This window comes from Rousettus aegyptiacus, unplaced genomic scaffold (genome assembly GCF_014176215.1).
Source record: "Rousettus aegyptiacus isolate mRouAeg1 unplaced genomic scaffold, mRouAeg1.p scaffold_m13_p_17, whole genome shotgun sequence".
In the NCBI taxonomy this organism is placed as follows: domain Eukaryota; kingdom Metazoa; phylum Chordata; class Mammalia; order Chiroptera; family Pteropodidae; genus Rousettus; species Rousettus aegyptiacus.
Genome location: NW_023416292.1, coordinates 973,527 through 995,234, shown reverse-complemented (window position 1 = coordinate 995,234; position 21,708 = coordinate 973,527). Strand labels below are relative to the sequence as shown.

Below are 21,708 nucleotides of genomic sequence, written 5' to 3'. Positions count from 1 at the left end.
GGCTGTGCGCAGTTGCAGGGTTCCAAACCATGGGACCAACAAGGATTTCAGCATTTTGCTTTCCTTTGGCTGAGATTGTGTCACTACGAAGATCTATTGAGACTGGATTTTTCTTACAGATGGGTTTATGGAGGCTACAGAAGGTTTAGGGGATGATGCTCTTGGGAAGGGACAGGAAGAAGGAGGTGGCTGGGATGTAGAAGAAGATCTGGAGCTCCCTCCTGAGCTGGTATGTGGAATTCTTATTCCAAGGTTCTCTCTATTTCTCCTTGTGGAAGCCAGTGGCCTTATTGCCCCTGACACCCTTGTCCTGAAGTCCCCAAAAGGGAAGGGGTCTAGATTCTCCTAATCTGATCCTTATCTCCAATTTGAAAAAAAGAATGAAATAGTCAGGTTGTGCCAGTGGCAGCTTAAAAAAAGGCAGCAAGCTTTTTTTGTCAACAAGCTTTTGGTATATCACCAGCAGTTAGTGGTGTAGCTCCTCCTCTTTTGAGGGTCTTCTCTCACCAGTGCCACCCTTCCTCCCTGAGAGAGGCTGGGAATAAGGTGAAAGGACTCTGTTTAGATTTATAAGGACAGAATGCTTCAGTGGTTTAAAAAATGACACACTTTTTGTTTTCCCCTAGGATATACCCCCTGGGGCAGCTGGTGGGGCTGAGGATGGGTTCTTTGTGCCCCCCACCAAGGGAACCAGCCCAACTCAGGTAAGCAGGGATACACAGCTCTGTAGGGATGAGTGTTTCCGAGATGGCTATATTTGATTAATATGTAGGAAGTGCAGATACTTTTCTATTGTAGATACAGAGTTAGGATAGTTTGGGTAGAGAAAGAGCAAGATTTCATTTGATTTGGATTTTTTGTCTCTTGATAGATCTGGTGCAATAACTCTCAGCTTCCAGTTGATCACATCCTGGCAGGCTCTTTTGAAACTGCCATGCGGGTAAGTCTTAAAGTAACTTTTATTGAGTATGGCTTGCCTAGGGCCCCAGAGAGATTCACCTTAACCAAATGAAAATTGTCCCACCTGCAAGGGCAGAGGCATGTATTTATCATGGAAGCCCTTAGTCTTGATTAAGGAAACTTGCATCATAAGGCCTTCCTCTTAACTGCTTTCCATTTGCCTTAGTAATCTCTTAAGGTGGATCCTTCCAGCCATATTCCACTCATTTTATAGCCTGATTTCTGGTTCACATTAGTCAAATCAGCACCCCTTCATGAACAGATAAATGTTTTGAACACTAAGCTATGTGTTATAATAGCAATAACAACAATCACCACAACTGCAACAACAACTAACATAGTCACTGTTGACTATGTGCCAAGCACTATCCTAAACGCTTTATAGGTATTATTAAATGAAGACCCTATAATTTAGTATAATTTACTGAGGAGGAAAAAGTACAGAGGAGTTAAGTACCTTGCCCAAGGTCAACTAGTTTTTAAATGGTATGGCCAAAATCCTTATATATCTCTTTACTCCTGTATTCCAGCTCCTTCACGACCAGGTGGGAGTAACCCAGTTTGGCCCCTACAAGCAACTGTTCCTACAGACCTACGCCCGAGGCCGTACTACCTATCAAGCTCTGCCCTGCCTGCCCTCCATGTATGGCTACCCTAATCGCAATTGGTAAGGCCCCTTGCTCCTGGCTTCTATCTATTCCAACTTGGGGTAGACGTTTCAGGTGGCAGCCTGAGAGACAGTCACAGTTGTCCCAGAGCCAAGGTTTCCTAGTCGGAAAAAATCTTTGGCCACTTGAGGTTTTGTTTACACCTTCTGCATCTATTCCCCAGCTACTTTCACAACAGAGTGGTTGTGATCATGTTGCCAGAAAAAGAAATTGAGTCCTAGTGGGCTTCTGATTATCCTGTCTTCTTACTACTTTTCCATTTCTAGGAAGGATGCAGGGCTGAAGAATGGTGTTCCAGCTGTGGGTCTGAAGCTTAATGACCTTATCCAACGGTTGCAGCTATGCTACCAGCTTACCACAGTCGGCAAGTTTGAGGAGGCTGTGGAAAAATTCCGTTCCATTTTACTCAGTGTACCACTCCTTGTTGTGGACAATAAACAGGAGATTGCAGAGGTTAGGAAGGGTCTGGCCACTTGTCCTAGTCAAGGGCACCCTCACATTTCTTCTCTGTACCATGACCTTTCCTCTCTCTCCAGGCTCAACAACTCATCACTATTTGCCGTGAGTACATTGTGGGTTTGTCCATGGAGATAGAAAGGAAAAAGCTGCCCAAAGAGACTCTGGAACAGCAGAAGCGCATCTGTGAGGTAAGTTCTCTGAGTTTTTGAGCAGTACGGAGACATCCTCCCCTTCATCCTCCATTAGGTCTGAATTCTTTAATTCTAAACCCCAGAGTTCAATCTGAAGAGTTAAGAGAAATTTGGTCCCGTTTCTTTGAGGAGAGAAATGTATATCTGTCTCCACCCTTCCTCATTCCATCGTCTTCCATACCTAGAAGAAGACTTCTCTACTTTATAGCCTGTCCTGTTTTTATTTTTATTTTTATTTTTATTTTTAATTTTATTATTTTTAAGTAGTTTTTTATTTTTCAATTACAGTTGGCATACAATATTACATTAGTTTCAAGTGTACAACATAGTGATAAGACATTTATACAACTTGTGATCACCCCAATAAATCTGGTACCCATCTGACACCCCAGATAGTTATTATTACAATATTATTGACTATATTCTTTATGTTATACTTTACATCCCTGTGACTATTTTGTAACTACCAATTTATACGTCTTAATACCTTCCCCCTTTTCACCCACCCTCTTAGCCCCCCTCCCATCTGGCAACCATCACATTGTTTTCTGTGTATATGAGTTTGTTTCTGTTTTATTTTATTCTGTATAGATTCTACATGTAAGTGAAATCATATGGCATTTGTCTTTCTCTGTCTGACTTGCTCCTCTCAGCACTATATTCTCTAGGCACATGCATGTTGTTGCACATGACAAGATTTAATTGTTTTTTATGGCTGAGTAATATTCCCTTGTATAGATGTACCACTTCTTTATCCATTCACCCATTGACAGACACTCAGATTGTCTTCATATTTTGGCTCTTGTAAATAATGCTGCAATAAACATATAGATGCACATGTCCCTTCAAAGTAGTGTTTAGGGTTTCTGCAGATAAATACCCAGAAGTGGAATTAATCGGTCCTTCTTTGTCTCTTGTTATAGCCTTTATTTTAAAGTCTGTTTTGTCTGTATTGCTACCTCAGCTGTTATTGTTTTATTTTCATTTTTATGAAATACCTTTTTCCATCCCTTTGCTCTCAGTCTGTGTGTATCTTTCGATCTGAAGTCCCTTGTAGGCTGTATATGTAAGGGTCTTGTTTTCTTATCTATAAAAGCATCCCATCTTTTGATTTGTGCATTTAATCCATTTACATTTAAAGTCATTGTTGCAAGATAGGTAGTTATTGCCATTTTATTATATTTTTGATCTTTTATTTTTCTTCTTAAAGAAGTTCCCTCCCCTCCCCCACCCCCAACATTTCCTATAATACTGGCTTGGTGGTGATGAACTCCTTTAGCTTTTTCTTGTGTGGGAAGCTCTTTATCTGTCCTTTGATTCTACATGATAACTTTGCTAGGTAGAGTAATCTTGGTTTTAGGTACTTGCTTTCCATCATTTTGAATGTTTTATGCCAATTCCTGCTGGTCTGCAAAGTTTCTGTTGAGAAAACATTCGACAGTGAGTCTTATGGGAGCTCCCTTGTAGGTAACTAACTGCTTTTCTCTTGCTGCTTTTAAGAGTCTCTTTGAATTTAACCTTTGGCATTTTATGTATGATGTGTCTTGGTATGGGCCTCTTTGATTTCATCTTGTTTGGGACCCTGCACTTCCTGGACTTGTATGTCTATTTTCTTTGCCACGTTAGGAAACCTTTCTGTCATTATTTCATGAAATAGGTTTTCAATTCCTTGCTCTCTCCTCTTTTTGGTACCCTTATAATGCAATTGTTGATATAATGATGTTATTCTAGAGGCCCCTGGATTTTTTTTTTCTTGTTGCTCTTTTGATTGTTTTCTGCTACTTTATCTTTTAAATCACTGGTTCAATACTCTACTTCATCCAATCTGTTGATTCTCTCTAATGTAGTCTTCTTTTCAGTTATTGTATTTATTTTTGATTGGTTCTCTTTTATGTTTTCTATCTCCATTTTGATGTTTTTTGTCTCTTTGTTAAAGTTCTCACTGAGTTCATATACTTTTCCCCTAAGTGCCTTGAGTATCCTTATAACCAGTGTTTTGAACTCCGTATCTGGTAGATTGCTTGTCTTCATTTTGTTTAGTTCTTTTTCTGGAGCTTTGTTATATTCTTTCATTTGGGTCATGTTTTTTTGTCTCTCCATTTTTCCTATAGCCCTTTGTTTGTTTCTATGTACTAGATAGGGTTGCTATTGTCTCCTGGGCTTAGTAGAGTGGCATCATATAGCAGGTGTGCTATGGGTCCCAGTGGCACAGTCTCCCTAATCACCTGAGCCAAATGCTCCAGTTATGTCTTTCATATGGATTGTGCATACCCTCCTGTTGTAGTTGACCCTTGGTTGCTATTGCATATCAGTGGGAGGAATTGACTATTGGGCTGATTGGTTGTGAGGACTGGCTAGTGACTACCATAGAGGAGCTGTAATGTAGGGGCTGACCCTACAGAGCAGGATTCGTATTAGCATGGCTCTGATGTCTGCCCACTCTGCCCTTTGCGTGTGTTGTCCTTAGATGTGGCCCCAGGTGGTGCTCTGGCACAGTCCAAAGCTGGTTACCAGCTGTGATGGCCCTAAGGCCTCCTGGAAAGGGTTCATCCATGGCCTGTGCACTGCCTGGAGCCATCTGGTATAAGCCACCAAGCAATCTGCAGTTTGCCACCACCCACACTGGGCTGGTGGTGCCTCGAGAGGCCAAGCTGTGAACTGAGGCTGGCTGCCACTAGTGCCCAGCTTGGGGCTGCTCAGCAAGAGGTATGGGGCACATCAAGGCCAGATGCTGCTTATTTGGGTTTCGTGAACCTTTGAGAGATTTTAGGAAAGTCCACAGCATGAGCCAAGACAGGCCATTTGCATGGAAAAGCCATTGGAAGCAGCTTGGGTGAGCTTGCAAGTTGGGAGGGGTGGGGTCTCAAAATCACCAGGACAGAATGACCAGTGTTAGCTTGGTTGATGAGACTCAGATATGGTATCTGCCTGTGTCTGCATGCCGGGTCAGGGGAGGGCTAAACAAAGATACTGCCAGCATTTCTGTCTGAGAGAAAGCTACTCCATCAGCCCTCGCCCTGAAGCCAGACAACTCAGTTTCTCTCTCTACGTCCCTGGCACCTTTCAAGTTGCTGCCCCAGTGCTAGAGCTCAAAGCAATTGAGTTCATCAGTAAGTCCACATGTGGGTGCTCTAAGAGGAGCGCCTGGGAGTCCAGCTGCCCTCTGTCTCACTCATCCACAATCTCTGTTGGTATCCACAGCCAGCATTTACAGGAACTTCTCTCCCTGGCACTGGAACCTTGAGTTGGGGAGACTGGTATGGGGCTGGAACCCCTTGCTCCTCAGAAGAGGACCTCTGTAGCTGGGATATCCCTCCTAATTTTTAACTGTCACATGGGTTTGGGGCAAGCTCATTTTGCATATCTACCTCTCCTATCAACCTCAAAGTGGCTTCTGTGTGTCCTTAGTTGTGGGACTTCTGTTCAGCTGGACTTTGGGCAATTTTGATGTGGTCATGAAAAGAGGCGAGCACAGTATTTACCTTACTTTGCCATCTTGACTGGAAAAAAATGCATGTATCTATTTTTTGTTTTGTTTTTAATGAATGTATAGCAGCTGTGATTGACCTGTAGCATCAGCCTGGCATATGTTCTTCTTTTTGTCCACCAGATGGCAGCCTACTTCACCCACTCAAACCTGCAGCCTGTGCACATGATCCTGGTGCTACGCACAGCCCTCAACCTCTTCTTCAAGCTCAAGAACTTTAAGACAGCTGCCACCTTTGCTCGGCGCCTATTGGAACTTGGGCCCAAGCCAGAGGTGGCTCAACAGGTGGATACGAACCCCTTCAGTGAACCAGATCTGCTCTTACATGAGGGAGTAGAAGACCAAAGCTCTTGACTCTGAAACAAAGCACTGAATGACATTCAACAAAAAAGAGCCAACAGAGTGCCCTCCTATGTTTACTTACTGGCATGGGTGCCTCCTTTTTTTCCTGGAAACTGAACTTATAACTTATTCAGACATGGTGCCAGTGTGACGTTGACTGGCAACCTAGAATAGCTCCACTGCACTTGGAAAAAAACCCATTCCTGTAGCTCCAGATCTCCTATAACCACCACCACTAACCTCCGCATACATGTCCCATTACTTGTGTGCTCCAAAAGCATTCTTGGGCAGTGGAAGCCGGTTCTAACTCTTTCAGGCCTGATAATTCCCAGGCTTGGTGGAGGAGTATAGGTATAGATCCATGGAGCCTCTTTGGTTTTGGGAAGGGGAAAGCTTGATACCATAGGAATAGTGATTGTTATCTCTTTATAATGTCCTATACAGAGGGCATATTCTGTATTAATACAGTACAATTGCAGCTTGTATCAAATAAACTACTAAACCGTAAAGATGAGATCATTTGAGTTGTGGTGTGCAGCTTTTGGTCCTCTTAAATAAAATATTCCTTCTCTCCCTTAGACCCGCAAAATCCTGTCTGCTTGTGAGAAGAACCCCACAGATGCCTACCAGCTCAATTATGACATGCACAACCCTTTCGACATCTGTGCTACATCTTATCGGCCCATCTACCGTGGAAAGCCGGTGGAGAAATGTCCACTCAGTGGGGCCTGCTATTGTCCTGAGTTCAAGGGTCAAATCTGCAGGGTCACTACAGTAAGTACTGTCCTTGAGAAATGTATCTCGGATATTGAGGGAGGGGGAAGGAGAAAGAAACACGTTGGTCCTATTTCTCCTGTATTTGCCCCTAGCTTCTTGAGGTAGTGATACTCGAGAAAGCTAGAGCTTCTCCCCGCTGCTCTTTACCAATCCCTCTACTATGCTCATTGAGGAGTGGAGGGAGTAAGCTTTCTAGGCTTCTCACCCTCACAAACCTCTAACTTTTTCCTCTTTCCTCTCCACAGGTGACAGAGATTGGCAAAGATGTGATTGGTTTAAGGATCAGTCCTCTGCAGTTTCGCTAAGGCCTGCTTTGAGTGTGTAGAGTCAATCACCATATTTCTCCCCATCTTCTCTCTCAGATAATTAGTCTCCCTATCCTTGTAACTCCCTGTTCTTTAACTGCCTTTCAAATTGACATTTAGCTATCCCTGCCCTAAAAATCTAGTGTCTTTTTCTCTTCAATGGCTAGTCAAAAGTCTAAACTTGACCTTTTTTTTTTTTTGCTTCTGAGAACCTTTAATTCTCTCAAGGTCACTACAGTGAACTTGCCTTCCAGCTTAGCTCTTTCAAAGAACAAATGAAAACTTAGTGGTGAAATTTACTTAGTAAATTCCTTCAATATTTATCCTTTTCCTCCCCACCACCTTTTTATCCTTTTTTGCTAGAAAGAAGTGAAATGTAATAAGGAAGATAGTATCTTCTACTCAGCCACAGCTGTTAGCCGTTGCCCAGTTTAAAGTCCCAGGCAGGTATCCTCTGTGTGCCCAGAAATGTAAAGTCTGAGAAGAAACTGTTTGGTTTTCCAGAAATGCACGTCACTTTTTATTGACTTGTTCATATTTTTGTTTACAATCATTGTTCTTATTTTTTATTTCTCACACTAAATAAATTTCTGCAAGAGTTTTGTGGTTTGTCATTTGTTTCCTGGACACTCTTATGTTCCTACTTATTCCATGCAGCTGCCCCACCAAAGCAGATATCTTTCCTTTAATAATCATCTTTAATTACAAAAGAAATAACCATTTCTTTTTAAAGCACACATAGGACATATTGAACTGCTGTGAGAATGGTAGAAGTAACTTTCCTAATCCATTATTGATTGCATCCTTCCATCTATTGCTAATTATAGCCAGTATTTATTGAGCGCCTATCATGTACCTGTCACTATTCTAGATATTTTACATGCAACATATATATCTAAGATTAATTAGTAGTAGATACATTGTATTTATTATAGTGATTACATTGGCAGTACATTGTATTGCTTGTCATGTGCTAAGAATGAGTAGAGTGACATGCTGTGACTTCGATTAAAATATGTACCTTTTTTCTTCATTTTAAATTAATGTTTTCCATAAATGGTACACTCATAGTTCAAAAATCAGTAAATGTAAAAAGCTGTTTTATGATGTCTTCTTCCCACCCCTTTCTTCAGCCACCCAGTTCCTAACACCTTCCCCAAAACAAATAGCAACTGTTGTTTGCTTCCTTATCTTGCCAGATATTTTTATGTGTATACAAGCAGATATGAATACATTTTTCTATATTCTCCTGTTTTACATGAGTGGAAAGTATAGTATTAAATGATTTTGCACCTTATTAGTTTTTTCACTTAACATATTGAGATTTTTTTAATTAATTATTTTTCAGTTATAGCTGGAATACAGTACTAGTTTCAGGTGTACAATGTAGTGATTAGGCATCTATATAACTCACAAAGTGATCACCCTAATCTAGTGCCCCTCTAACACTATACATAGGTGTTGTTATTGGCTACATTCCCTTATGCTATGCTTTGTATCCCCATGACGATTTCGTAACTACCAATTTGTACTTCTTAATTATTTCTCCTCTTTTTACTGATCCCCCCAACCCTCTCCTGTCTGGTAAACCCTCAAAATGTTCATTGTATCTGAATTGTTTCTGTTTTTTTGTTTGTTTATTTTGTTCTTTAGATTCCACATATACATGAATTGTGGCATTTGTCTTCCTCTGACTCCATTCAGGACACTACACTCTAGGTCCATCATGAAATATCTTTCTCTGTACCCTTACTTTTAGTATGTGTGTCTTTAATCTGAAGCGAGTCTTTGTAGGCAGCCTACGTAAGGGTCTTCTTTCCTTATCCGTTCAGCCATCTTATATTTTGATTGGAGCATTTAATTCTTTTTCATTTGAAGTACTCATTGATAGATATGTAGTTATTGCCATTCTTTGTTTGGACCTTTGATACATATTTCTTTTTTCCTTCTTAAAGTCCTTCTAACATTTCCTGTAATACTGGTTGAGTGGTGATGAATTCCTTTAGCTTTTCCTTATCTGAGAAGCTCTTTATCTGTCCTGCGATTCTAATTGATAATTTTACTGGGTGAAGTAATCTTGGTTATAGGTCCTTGCTTTTCATCACTTTGAATATTTTGTGCCAAGCCCTTCTGGCCTATAAAGTTTCTGTTGGGAAATCAGCTGTCTTATGGGCATTCCTTTGTATGTAAATAATTGCTTTTCTCTTGCTGCTTTTAAGATTCTCTCCAAATTTAACCTTTGGCAATAATTATGATGTGTCTAGATGTGGGCCTCTTTAGGTTCATCTTGTTTGGGACTTTGAACTTCCTAGGGCTGTATGTCTATTTTACCAGGTTAGGGAGGTTTTCCATCATTATTTCTTCAATTAGGTTTATCTCTTTGTTAAAGTTTTCACTGAGTTTATCTACTCTTCCCCTATGTTCTTTGAGCATCCTTATAACCAGTGTTTTGAACTCTGCATCTGGTACATTGCTTGTCTCCATTTAGGTGAACTTTTTCTGTAGCTTTGTTCTGTTCTTTCAAGCAGGACATGCTTCTTTGTGTTTGCATTTTGGCTGCCTCCCTATGTCTGTTTCTATATATTAGGTAGGGGTCCTAAGTCTCCCAGTCTTAGTAGAATGGCTTTATGTAGTAGTTGTGTTATGGGACCCCTTGGCACAGAGCTGGGAAGGGTCCAGCTGCAGGCCAAGTTTAGTTGCAGCCTATGTACCTCCGGGGCCAACTGATGAGAGTCACCAAGCAATCCACTTATAGCTGCCGCCTGTGCTGGGCTTATAGGTGCCTCAAGGGGCCAAGTCAGAAAACGAGGCTAGCTGCCACTGGTGTGGGTCTTGGAGCTGCACACTAAGGGGTACAGGGCACGCTGAGGCCAGATGCTGCCGCTTTGGGTTTTGTGAGCCTTTGAGAGATTCTATGAAAATTTGCAGGTGGAGCCAAGACAGCTTGTTTGTATAAAATAAATCACTGGAAGCTGCTTGGGTGGGCCCACAAGTTGGGAAAGGGGGAGTCTCAGGGAATTCCTCTGGGTTGAGGAACCTGTTATCCAGGTTGATGGTGCCTACATCTGCAGCCTGGGAGGGGGAAGGGCTCAACAAAGGAACAATGGCTTCTGCCTGCACTCTATCCAGGGGCCAGCCACTTCTCCTGGCCTTACCCTGAAGTCCAACAGCTCAGCATCTCCCTGTATGACTCTGGAACTCCTTGAGCAGCTACCCCAGAGCTGGAGCTCAGAGCGAGTGAGTCTTGTCAGTGAGCAAGGCTGGGCGTGGGCCCTTTAGAAGGAGTCTCCATTTCCCGCAGCTCTCTTTCTCACTTAGTGGCATCCACTGCTGGTTTTCATAGCCAGAGGTCATGGAGACTTCTCTTACTGGCACTGGAATCCTAGGCTGGGGAGCTCAGTATATGGCCGGGACCCCTCACTCCTCAGGTAGGAGAGGGGCCTTTGCAGCCAAGATAGCCCTCCTAATTCTTGATCGCCACACATAGTTGTGGGACCAGGCCTTTTGGCATCTCCGCCCCTCTTAGCATTTTGAGGTGACTTGTTATTTGAGGTGATCTAGTTGTAGGGCTTCTGTTCAGTCAGACCTCTGGCGATTCCATGAACTGGTTGCTCTGTAGTTTTGTTATAATTTTGGTGTGGTTGCTAGAGGAGGCGTGTACAGCCTTTACCTTCTATACCATCTTGAATTGAGAATCAGAAATTTTGTTATATCAGTATATTGAAGAGCTTCACATTTATTTCATACTTCTCTGCGTAGTACCATGTGTACATGTACCATGTGTTATTTACTATAATTTATATAAATTGCTTTCTTGATGGATATTTAAGTTATTTCTTCAGCTATTATCAACAGTGGTACAATGAATAACTTGAACGTACATTGTGCATGCGAGGGGAAGTGTGTTTGGAGGATAAACTAGAAGTGGAATTCCTATGTCAAATGCATGGCCATTTTTTTTTTTTTTTTTTAGCTATGAGAATCACTTTCTTTAACATGGTATCCCCTATGAGCCTGCTGCCTCAAAAATTTTCATATTACTTTGATAATACTTTCTCAAGTTATAAACATTCTTTCTGTAAACATTGGCAAGTTGGTGATAAATTTGAGCAAAAAAATCTATTGTAAGTTTAAAGATTAAATTACAAATATAACTGTATATAAACATAAACATTATTCTGAACTTAGGGATATGAAAAAAAGTAGGCAGTCCATGCTTCTTGAAGCTTATGGAATTAGGGAAACAAAATAGATATGTGCGAAATAATTGTGAATACCAGGTAAGAATTTGAAGTTAGTCAATAAATAATGGAAAACCATTATGTCCTTAAACGAGAAAGTGATATAAAGAGAACACAGAGACTGCATTTCATATAATCAACTTTTGTCACTTGTGTCCATTTTAATAGGTTCAAAATGATTTTATGTCTACCCAGAAATATTAGAAGTATATGAGGTGACAGATAAAGATGGAGTGCCAAATCAATATTTTTTCCATGTGAAATCCCAATTTGCTAAAATATGTACTTTTGTCATTAAATGGTTTATTCTAAGTAACTAAAGTACAGAATATTAGAATTTTATAGTTTAAAACCATTAGCATGACTAATAATGCTAAATCCTATTTTTCCTTAATATTCTTCTATACCAAGTTTTAAAAGTGAAAAAAAAAAGTGCTGTAAGTTACTGTGTGCAACAGTGTTCTCTATATATTAGAAAAGCAGAAAGTGAGTAAAAATACTGAGATGAGGTGTTAAGAGTATCAGTAGTAAAAACAAAAGCAGAAGCAAATTTATGAATGCAAAAGAACCATGCTCATTTTAAACTCCATCTTAATTTTCTCAATTACTATCTAGTATTTTCCTTATTAATATGATCATATTACTACATTAATGAAAAATGTCATTTTTAAACATGTTTGATATAACTATAGTCATTTTAGAGATACACATGTAAATTTGGAGTTGAATGAGAAAGTTAGCCTGTAATAGATTGTTACAGGTGTTGGGGGAGAAAGGTTAATCAGAAAATTAGAATCGATACAGCCAAAGTGGATCTGCCTTTTGAGCCAGCAATTATACTTCTGGGTATTTGTCCAAAGAAAACCAAAACACTAATTCATAAAGATTTATGCACCCCAATGTTCATGGCAGCACTATTTACAATAGTCAAGAACTGGAAACAACCTAAATGCCCATTAACAGACGATTGGATAAAGAAGTTATGGTTCATATATGCAATGGAATATTACTCAGCTATAAATAGAAATCCTACCATTTGCAATGACACAGGTGGACGTAGAGGTTATTCTGAATGAAATAAGTCAGAGAAAGACAAATACCACATGAGTTCATTTATGTGTGAATCTAAGGAACAAAAAAACTAAATGAAAAACAGACTCACAGAGGGCTTTTTGTGACTGCCAGAGAGGAGGGGGTTGGGAGGCCGGGAGAAAGAGGTGAAGGGTTAAACAGGTACAAATTAGTAGTCAAAAGTGGTCATGGAAATAGGGAGTACGACATAAGAAATGTAGTCAGTATTGTAGTGGCCATGGGTAGAACCAGATGGGTGACAGAGTAATCGGCGGGATCATTTCATAAACTGTAAATGTCTAACCAATGTACTATACACCTGAAACTAATAAAAAAATTTTTAAAAAGATTAGCGAAGTTTAGTATTGAAAAGGATCCCATCTTTATTGTTACATATTTGTAATCTGAGTCCTAGAGTAGTGAAGGGTTTTCAACAGAGTAAATTTTTGACAGAGTTTGGACTAGAATTTAAGTCTTCTGACTTCTAATTCAGAATGTTCTCCCAAGCCACACCACTTGTGCTTGGAAGAATATAGTAGTTTTTGCACAAATATGATTTTATTAGTCTGTGCCCAATTTGTAAAGCAATGAGCAAGTACCTAATCTGGTGCTTGACCCATTATTCAGGTGTGTGTTTGGGAAGCTAAGGATGAAAACCATGAAGTGACCTTTTTCATTTTGAGGTGATTTCTCCCTTTTAAACTTTATCGGACTTTACTCTTACCTCTTTTAAGACACTTACCTTGTGCCATTCTTACTGTATGTCTGTTTCTATCTCCAGCCTAATTCCCAGTCAGCCATTTTACAGCAGGGTCTGCTCCTGATTTATCTCTGTCCTCCACCATTCACGGCACTGGGTCATAAACCAACAGTAGATGTCTTTAAGTGCTAAAATAGATTTGTGTCTGAGATGGTTGATGTATGGTGACAGATATGAATAGGAGAACAAATCCGGTGGGGGGGGGGGGGCTGGTTCCAGAGTTGTCTATTTGAGTCTCCACAACTTCACTCCATTGGAGGTTCGGTTCTGTACAGAGAAAAGGAAACAGATCAGGTAAGGCAGGTCTATTACAATATTCAAATTGCCCTCTTGCTCCATCTAAAGTCCCAGAGTCGCTTTTCCTGGCTGAACCGATTCAACCGACATTGAGTTGTAACTAAGTTCCTAGCCCTGTGTCCTTTAGTCTAACAATTCTAATGGAGAATAGGAAACCAGAGATGTCCATTAGATTCTGAAGAGAAACATGCTTCATACGGGGCTGAGAGAGCAAAGTGTGGCCAACGAGTGCCTACTAAATTTTAGACCCGACCCTACAGCAGTGAAGACACAGGACTAAAATCCTTGCCATCATGGTGCTGAAATTCTAGGGTGGAGGAGTGAGGGCGGGGAAAGAGGAGGCAATAAGTACTATAAGTAAACTATACAGTATGTCAAAAAGTGTTGTGTTGAGAAAAATAATGGAAAAGCTACTTCTCTGGATAATATGATAAGTTGAATGAACACAGGCCAGGCCAATAAGAAACCTAGCAAAAGATAACAGGAAGTTCCCTTCTGTGGGGTCAATAATTCCTGGTGAAAGTAAAAAAAAAGAAAGAGAAAAACAAAAACCCCCAAACCAAAACTTCCTGTCCCTTTAAAAATGACGGTTCCGCACTGGCCGAAATTTCCATTGGTCTCAGAGACGGAAAAGGCGTGGCGTGGCGCTGCGGAGTCCCGCCTCCTACGGCGAGTCGAAGGTAGCAAGATGGCCGCCGCGGAGGAGGACTGTCCAGGCGTGACCGAAGCGGACCAGGAATTGGAAGAGCTTCTAGAAAGTAAGAGCTTATAATGGAAAGGCCCGTGGAGGGCGAGTATGAGGACCTATTCACGGGGTCAAGTGAATCTGAGCTATTTGGGGCAGGACGGGGAGGCTGCGCAGAGATTGGACGGGGGGCGGAGGGTCTGACTGCGAGTCCGAAGATCTCTGGGTCCCCCTCTCCTACTGCTGCGGCGGGAGCTGGGAAGTTCATGTTGGACCTCTGAGAACCCAGACCGTTGATTTCTCTGTGAGAGGGGAAACAGTAACCCAGAGTTCTGCGTTTCACGTTCTGGCTCTAATCCGGCCCCCATCTTAGTTAAGATTAAGTTCTTGAGAACTAACTTCATTCAGTCCTCGGTGGGCAGCGAGCCCGACACTCACGGACAGTTTACATTAACTCTTAACTAGCCTGCGGTGCGTCCTTCTGTGCAGTGTCCTGTCCTCCTTAACGCAAAAGACACTTCTTTCCTTCTTAGTCCTTTCATCTTTCTCTCACCAGGCCTCTTTCCAGTTCTTTCATCAGGTCATAGCTGAAACCGACTCTCTTTCCATTATTTTTAAAAAGTGAGGATGAGAGGTCTTAAGGGGACACAGTTCACCCTCCCAAAAGAGAATGTATGTTCTTTTCTTCCTTAGCCCTGCCATTCACTCATCTTGGCTTCTTGCCCAGAGTGGGACCAGTGCCCTTCCCCTAGGCCTGGCAAGCAGAATGTGAGGACAGGCTTTTCAGGACAGAGGTCACAAAGATGTGGGCAGGTGTAAGGATGAACACAGTGAAGGGTGCCAAGTGATTTTGTGTGAATTGGCACATAGTTATTTGCAGAGTTGGGGCCAGAGGGAGCTAGTTCTAGGAGCTTTGCCACGGAAAGTTATGTTGGAGGATAAGAGATGAGAGTTTGATGCCATTCCATGGAGTACAGTATAGAGTCCCTCACTCAGTTTGTACTAGTACCAGGGTACATGGGAGGTTAGATGGGACATCTTGTCGCTTATGCCCTTTCGTCAAAGATTATTCCTTTTAGGGCTCCAGAGGGAGTTCAGGGGGTTAAGGACATCTATGTTCTCTGATCCTGTTGGATATTTGTGTGGGGTTCCTAGGGAATCATTAGAGTGTGGCAGGGAAGGCACTGTAGATGGAGATGTCTCTGTAGAACTTCCTTTAACTCCTTCCAGCTCTGAGAGAGACACCTGTTCCACCTTAAGGCATTTCTTCCCCTTTGATCTTAATAAATTAGGTAATGAGGAGGGAATTGGGAGGCTTACTGAAAAGTGGGCCAAAAAAGGGAGACTCAAAAGAAAAATCTAGGAAGGCTGGCAGTTTGGAAGATTGTTCTCTCAATGCTTTGCTCAGAAACCCCTCAGCTTTCCATCATCGTCCATCTTCAACACACATACCATGTCTCTTTGTCTCTGAAGGTGCTCTTGATGATTTCGAAAAGGCCAAACCCTCCCCAGCACCCCCTCCTACCACCATGGCCCCTGATGCTTCGGGACCCCAGAAGAGATTACCAGGAGACACTGCCAAAGTATAAATTCCACTCGCTTAAGGGAAGGGGTGGGGATAGCATGCAGCTCTGAGCAGAGGTGTGGCAGGCCCCTGTGGGCCAAAGGGAGTGGGGAGGCGGGTGCCTTGACCTCACATTGCTGAGTGCTCTTGCAGGTTTCAGTCCTTGTGAAACAAGGACTTAAGGTGGAAGTGAGAGATCTTAAAGAAGTTCCTTGAGAAAAGAGAAGGTTGAAATTGTTTGGGAATACCACTCCATACCCTTCCTTTTCTTTCTATCCTCATTAAGAGAGTGAGTTAGAATGTCCAATGGAGGTGAGTAGGAGAGAGGCACTATACTTCCAATAGCCTCTGCCTGTGGCTTTTGTCAGAGGCCAGCTGTAGTGCAGTGCCAAATAAGAGATTCATTTGGCTACTTCTCCCCTGCAGGATGCCCTCTTCGCTTCCCAAGAGAAGTTTTTCCAGGAACTATTTGACAGCGAGCTGGCTTCCCAAGCCACTGCAGAGTTTGAGAAGGCAATGAAGGAGTTGGCTGAGGAAGAGCCCCACCTGGTGGAACAGTTCCAAAAGCTCTCAGAGGCTGCTGGGAGAGTGGGTGAGGGGGGTGCCCAGACAACTAGAAATATCTAAACAAACCTCTTAAGTCATCGTTGCTTGAGTACACCAAAATTCTTAGTAAAGTTGATAGCAATCATAATACCACTGCCATGGGGTGGGGCAAGGAGATGGGAGGAAGGATGGGAACCCTTTTTAATGAAAGGAGTGAGATAAGTAGAAAGTAATAGGAAGAATTATTGAAACCTTTTAAAGGTTACAATGTTATTTTGGATGTTCTCATGGATAACAAATTGATATACAGATCATGTAGTTTTGTGAAAATGACTATAAAGATAACCATAGAGCATTCAAAGATTTGGAGTGCTAGTGACTCACTAGTAAATGCTCCATATCTAAGCTCATAACCAGGCCAGTTTAGATAAGCAAACAGTTAAACTCCTAAATGACTTTGGCTCTTTCGATCTCTACTAGGCAGTGATGCAACTTCCCAACAAGAATTTACTTCTTGCCTAAAGGAGACACTAAGTGGACTAGCTAAAAATGCCACAGATTTGCAGGTGAGAGGGAGGAGGAGGTAGGAGTCTACAAGGGGCCCACTCCCAGACACTTTACCAACAGAGTCTCAAAGATGGACTCTTTTGGGTATCATATCCCTGACACACTCTTTTGCTACAGGCAAGTTTAAATGTTCTTTCCCACCTGAAAGGGTAGTAAGCATCCCAATGAGACCTTATACTTGCTTATATTTCTCTTTCTAGAACTCAGGTATGTCAGAGGAGGAGCTGACCAAGGCCATGGAAGGGCTTGGCTTAGACGAAGGGGATGGGGAAGGGAACATCCTCCCCATCATGCAGAGTATCATGCAGAACCTACTGTCTAAGGATGTGCTGTACCCATCACTGAAGGAGATTACAGAAAAGGTTTGTGAACTTCTATTTTTGCTTTTCCTCCTTGCTCTCCATTGTATCAATTCCTTTGGGCTACTTTGTCTGCTTAGAGCCTGCAGAGATAGAGAAATTTGAGTACACAAGTCCATTTGTTTTTCTTTTCTCTTTTGTTTATTTATTTGGAGTGGGGAGAATTGGAGAGGAATTGTGTCTTTAAGAGAATAAAGCTACCACACTGAGGATATATAAGGTAGAAGAGGAAATCCTTTAGCTCTCATTTTCTGTAAACTGATTTGAAACTCTTTCATTGTCTGATCAGATCCTTGCATTTCTAAAGGTCGCAGATCCAAAACAAAGAAAAAAGAAGGAAAGAATATATGACAGAGACTATATGTGGCCCTTAAAGCCTAAAATATTTACTATCTGGCCCTTCACAGAAAAAGTTTGCCATCCTCTCATGGCCATGAATGCTCGCAAAACCAGAGGATCTGGTTGGAGTCAGCACTACTTCTCATTCTGAATTAGCTAATTTACCTTTTCCTTCTGTTATGTCTTTCTTCCCTTCATACTTTATTTTTCTTCATATTTTATTATCCTGTCTTCCTCATTGTTCACTTAATTCTTCTCCTCCCATTTTCTCTTTCCTTAGTATCCAGAATGGTTGCAGAGTCACCAGGAATCTCTACCTCCAGAGCAGTTTGAAAAATACCAGGAGCAACACAGTGTGATGGGCAAGATATGTGAGCAGTTTGAGGCAGAGACCTCTGAAGATAGTGAGGCCACTCGGAAAGCTCGTTTTGAGACAGTGCTGGATCTTATGCAGCAGGTAAGGCTTCCTTCTTCCTGCCCACTGGTGCTGTTTGCTTGAGTGTTTGGTGGAGGAAGCATCTAGAAAGGAGGCCACATTGCCAAACCCAGGTGGAGGAGGATGCACAAGAGAGGCCACATAATACGGTCCTCAGGAGAGAACAAAGATCATGGCTCAGATTCTTTGCGGCTGCTATATTGTCTTCTGAGATTTTCTCTGTCTCATGTTCCTCTCCTTATTTTCCAGCTACAGGATTTGGGCCATCCTCCAAAAGAGCTGGCTGGGGAGATGGTGAGTATATCTTCCAGATTTTAATTTGAGCCCAAGTTTCCAGAATTCTTTAACCTTTAGTGATTCTACCTCAGGTGATAATTGTGGCTACTAGGGATGGACCTTTACATACTGTGACCTGAAATACGAGTAGTTGCCTGAGTACCTTCATCTCTCCCCAGCCTCCTGGCCTCAACTTTGACCTGGATGCCCTCAATCTGTCGGGCCCACCAAGTGCCAATGGTGAACAGTGTCTGATTATGTGAAACACAGCATGTTTTTTTCCTCGCTTCTCAGTCATGGGGAACATCTGGAGTCAGCAGAACTACTGGAAGCTGAGGCAGGAGTGTCGTCTGCAGGAGTGGTCTGCTCATTGCCCTCTGTCATCCCACCCAAGATTGTGCCATACCAGTTCAGGCTTTTTCTCTGTCTTTTCAGGAATTAGACCTGTTGAGCAGGCCATTTTTGTGAGCTCTTTCAATTGTGGTTTCTGCTGCTAGCAAAGGTCCAACTACCTATGAGGTGAAGGAAGGCATCCCTTTTGGGACATGTATCTTCCTTCTTCCAAAGTAATGTTATATTTGGCCACATTGATGTTCACCTTTGTACCCGGAGTCTTTGTGCTTTTTCTCTGCTTTCCCTCTTGGACCTGGGGAAAGGGGACAGAGTCCTGTGACTCTATTTCTGTGGTTTTCTTGGACAGAGTCTTTGGGAATGAATGGGGAGAAACAGCTTAGACTGGAGCTATAGGTTTGTTACCATGCCATCTTGCCTTCAGACAGACCTTTGAGAATTCTCTGAAGGGAAAGGAAGTGGAGGCTTTTGTATTTAATCACAGTAAGGTTGAGAGAGAAACCCTGGTATTCCTTCCTCTGTGGGTGCTGAGTCCTCTAGTCCCTGTTCCAGCCTGAGAATTCAAGTTGCTGCCTTGGTTCTTTCTACAATGCTGTGTGATCTGAGTGAACCCAGCCCTTGACCTTCCTTTGTCCTTTGCCTCTCCTCTTATCTCCTCTCTTGAAAAATACCTGTTTATTCCAACTCTTCTCTGAGCCCAAACTGACAAAGCAGGGCCCATCCTGTTTCCCATTCATCTAGTCCATCTACCACTCACTGGCCCCGTCTCCCTGGAAAACACATATAATTATACTATCAGGTCTAGGAAATGAATGACTGCTCTTCCCTAGACATTCTGGCTTATTTGAGCCATCTCTTTCCTTTGAATCCTGTCCCTTGATTCAAAGAGGTAGCTTGGGAAAAGGGTTGGGGTGCAGCCTGGGTCCTTTTTCTTAACTAATAAATATTCTGAGTGAGGAGTGTGGCCTATTTTTCATCCAGGTCTTTTTCTGATCTTCCACAGCTTCTGTAAGCTGCAGCTTGAGTAATGTTAGACTAGTTCTGCATAACTGCAGTGCTGGGTTCCACCACCATCCCCCTTCTCCAGCTCAGTCTGCACCTCATTTGGCAAAGGAGAATGAATGGCCTCTCCTCATTTCCTCTGAGTACTTCAGTCTGGGAAGTCCTTTAATTAGTATTGATTTTAACATTTCACATTATTGATAATATATTATTAACATGTTTTCTAAATTATTTTTCTTTGAGCTGACCATGTCCTCCTCTATGGGAGCCAGTGGATCTATGGACCTAGGCTGCCTTATGTTGGTATACTCTGGTCAGACCAGCTAGCTATCCAGTTCTGCACACAGAAAATAACTACCAGAGCAAATTCACATTCATCATTTGAGTCACTTTTGAGCTCCTGACATGTCACTTTGCCCCGGGATAAGACTTTTCACCCCTTAAGATCTCACATGTTCTGTGGTATTCGCAAGGAAGGAAACATTCTTGAGCCCTCAGGCTTTTTGGGAAAGTCTAGCTGCTGTTCCTAATCAGAGTATGAAAGAGCCCAGGTCTAAATCTAAGACTCCTTTATTCTCCATGAGATGGGAGACATATTGACAGATTTGTGATTATGGTTATGGGCCTAAATGGCCCAAATTCTCTCCTTACAGCTCTAGCCAAAAGCTGAGTGAGGATAGAGGTGGGAGGGAAGCACAAAGGGATCCTGCCTCTTGAACTGTGTGCTTGCTGTCTTGCCAGTTTTCATTTACAATTTCTCACTTTTTGCTGGTTAGGGCTTAATCCAGGAATCTGAATAGATACCCCAGTCCACTTTAGTTTTGTTCTCAAGCCATTTGTTTTCACTTTTATTTTGATTGAACATGAGCAAATTGACCTCAGGGACTCTCTGTTCTAAAAGCACTATTTGAATTATTCTAGGACTTGTGGTAGGATGGAGCACTCCTCATACTGTCTGTGGTAAAGGACCAGGTTTTTTGTTTTATAAATATCCAATTCTTCATACACCAATATGTGTTCCTATTGCCCATGACAAGTGTGCAGTTCACACTGTATGCTCCTCGCAACGCAAGTTTGTCAACACCCAAACTGGCCAGACCTCATTCACCAGGATAAGTCCACTGATCAAGCACTTGTATATCACAGCAATATCAAAATGCTAAAAAGTTTCTAAGCTCTCAATTTCTAACTCATGTTGCAGACTGGTAAAATGTTCACAGACCAGTGTATATCTTCTAATCACCTTTGAGTAGCACTGCTCTGGGGCCCTCCTCAATCTGTTAGCTCCATCAGCCAAACATACGTTTCTATTTGTAGGTCTCTCCCTCCTCAGTGCAGATTGCTACTAAGTGAACTTTTTCTTCAGCAAGAATATGTCACTGTAAGGACATTAGTGTTTTTTTTAGTCTGCATTTTCTGTGACTTAAAAATAACCATTACAATGCTTATGTTTAAGCTATATTTGAAGTGTTCATGCTACTCTCAAACTTAAAGGAGGTACCTCTGTTCCAAAATTCTGTATGTTAAAAAAGAAATTTGTGGTTTGGATTTATGAATTTAGAATCAATTTTGTACAGAATTTGTGATAATAGAGGTATTTTCCTGAACATCCTTAGCGAGGCCCCCATGAGGTGTTTATAACATACTTTGGAATTGGTTTTGGGGAGCTTGGGAAAAGTGATGACCCACAGTAAATGAAGTGGAGAATACAGACTATAAGAAATAATCAAAAAGAGGAAGTGGGCATGTGAGAATTAACATATATTATGATGGAAAACCCACCAGCTGACTATATCCTTCAGGAAGGCCTGGGAAAAACTTAAAGGAAAGGCACTAAAAAAGGGATCACCAGCATCTTTGAGAAGTTTAGAAGTGTCTGTCTCTGGGTGGAGGCTGGTGGAAGGGAATGTTGTTTAACATCTGGTTTTCCTAGTAGCAGTCAGGATGACAACTCTGGCATAGCAGAGGCCAAATGGCAACACTTAACTCTCAGAGGCAGGGTGAGTGGATTTCCATAAGGGCAGT

The 21,708-nt window shown here is 42.0% G+C and overlaps 2 protein-coding genes across 6 annotated transcripts in view; both read left to right on the top strand.

Annotated features, from left to right (window-relative positions):
- Positions 1-7,791, top strand: part of COPA (COPI coat complex subunit alpha) — a 40,963-nt gene extending 33,172 nt beyond the window's left edge. For all 5 annotated transcript variants that reach the window (XM_016139533.2, XM_016139524.2, XM_016139514.2 and 2 more), the window contains exons 25-33: positions 120-229; positions 627-704; positions 872-940; positions 1,491-1,627; positions 1,895-2,081; positions 2,165-2,275; positions 5,889-6,050; positions 6,687-6,881; positions 7,130-7,791. In XM_016139533.2, the coding sequence (XP_015995019.1) occupies positions 120-229; positions 627-704; positions 872-940; positions 1,491-1,627; positions 1,895-2,081; positions 2,165-2,275; positions 5,889-6,050; positions 6,687-6,881; positions 7,130-7,189 (1,109 nt within the window). In that variant the 3' untranslated portion in view covers positions 7,190-7,791. The remainder of the gene's footprint in view (positions 1-119; positions 230-626; positions 705-871; positions 941-1,490; positions 1,628-1,894; positions 2,082-2,164; positions 2,276-5,888; positions 6,051-6,686; positions 6,882-7,129) is intronic.
- Positions 7,792-14,220: 6,429 nt separating this feature from the next.
- PEX19 (peroxisomal biogenesis factor 19) lies at positions 14,221-21,243 on the top strand. The gene is made up of 8 exons (XM_016139497.2): positions 14,221-14,316; positions 15,717-15,826; positions 16,234-16,399; positions 16,834-16,919; positions 17,121-17,282; positions 17,899-18,075; positions 18,304-18,348; positions 18,510-21,243. Exons 1-8 carry the CDS (start codon positions 14,247-14,249, stop codon positions 18,591-18,593), a joined length of 900 nt encoding a protein of 299 aa, XP_015994983.1. The 5' UTR covers positions 14,221-14,246; the 3' UTR covers positions 18,594-21,243.
- The last annotated feature ends 465 nt before the right edge of the window (positions 21,244-21,708 follow it).

Bases quoted from the DNA above. Each gene is read 5' to 3' on its own strand.
- PEX19 (XM_016139497.2), top strand. From the start codon at position 14,247: ATGGCCGCCGCGGAGGAGGACTGTCCAGGCGTGACCGAAGCGGACCAG. The intron at 16,400-16,833 runs GTGAGGGGGGTG...GATCTCTACTAG, and splicing joins AGAGGCTGCTGGGAGAGTGG to GCAGTGATGCAACTTCCCAA. The intron at 18,349-18,509 runs GTGAGTATATCT...ATCTCTCCCCAG, and splicing joins AAGAGCTGGCTGGGGAGATG to CCTCCTGGCCTCAACTTTGA.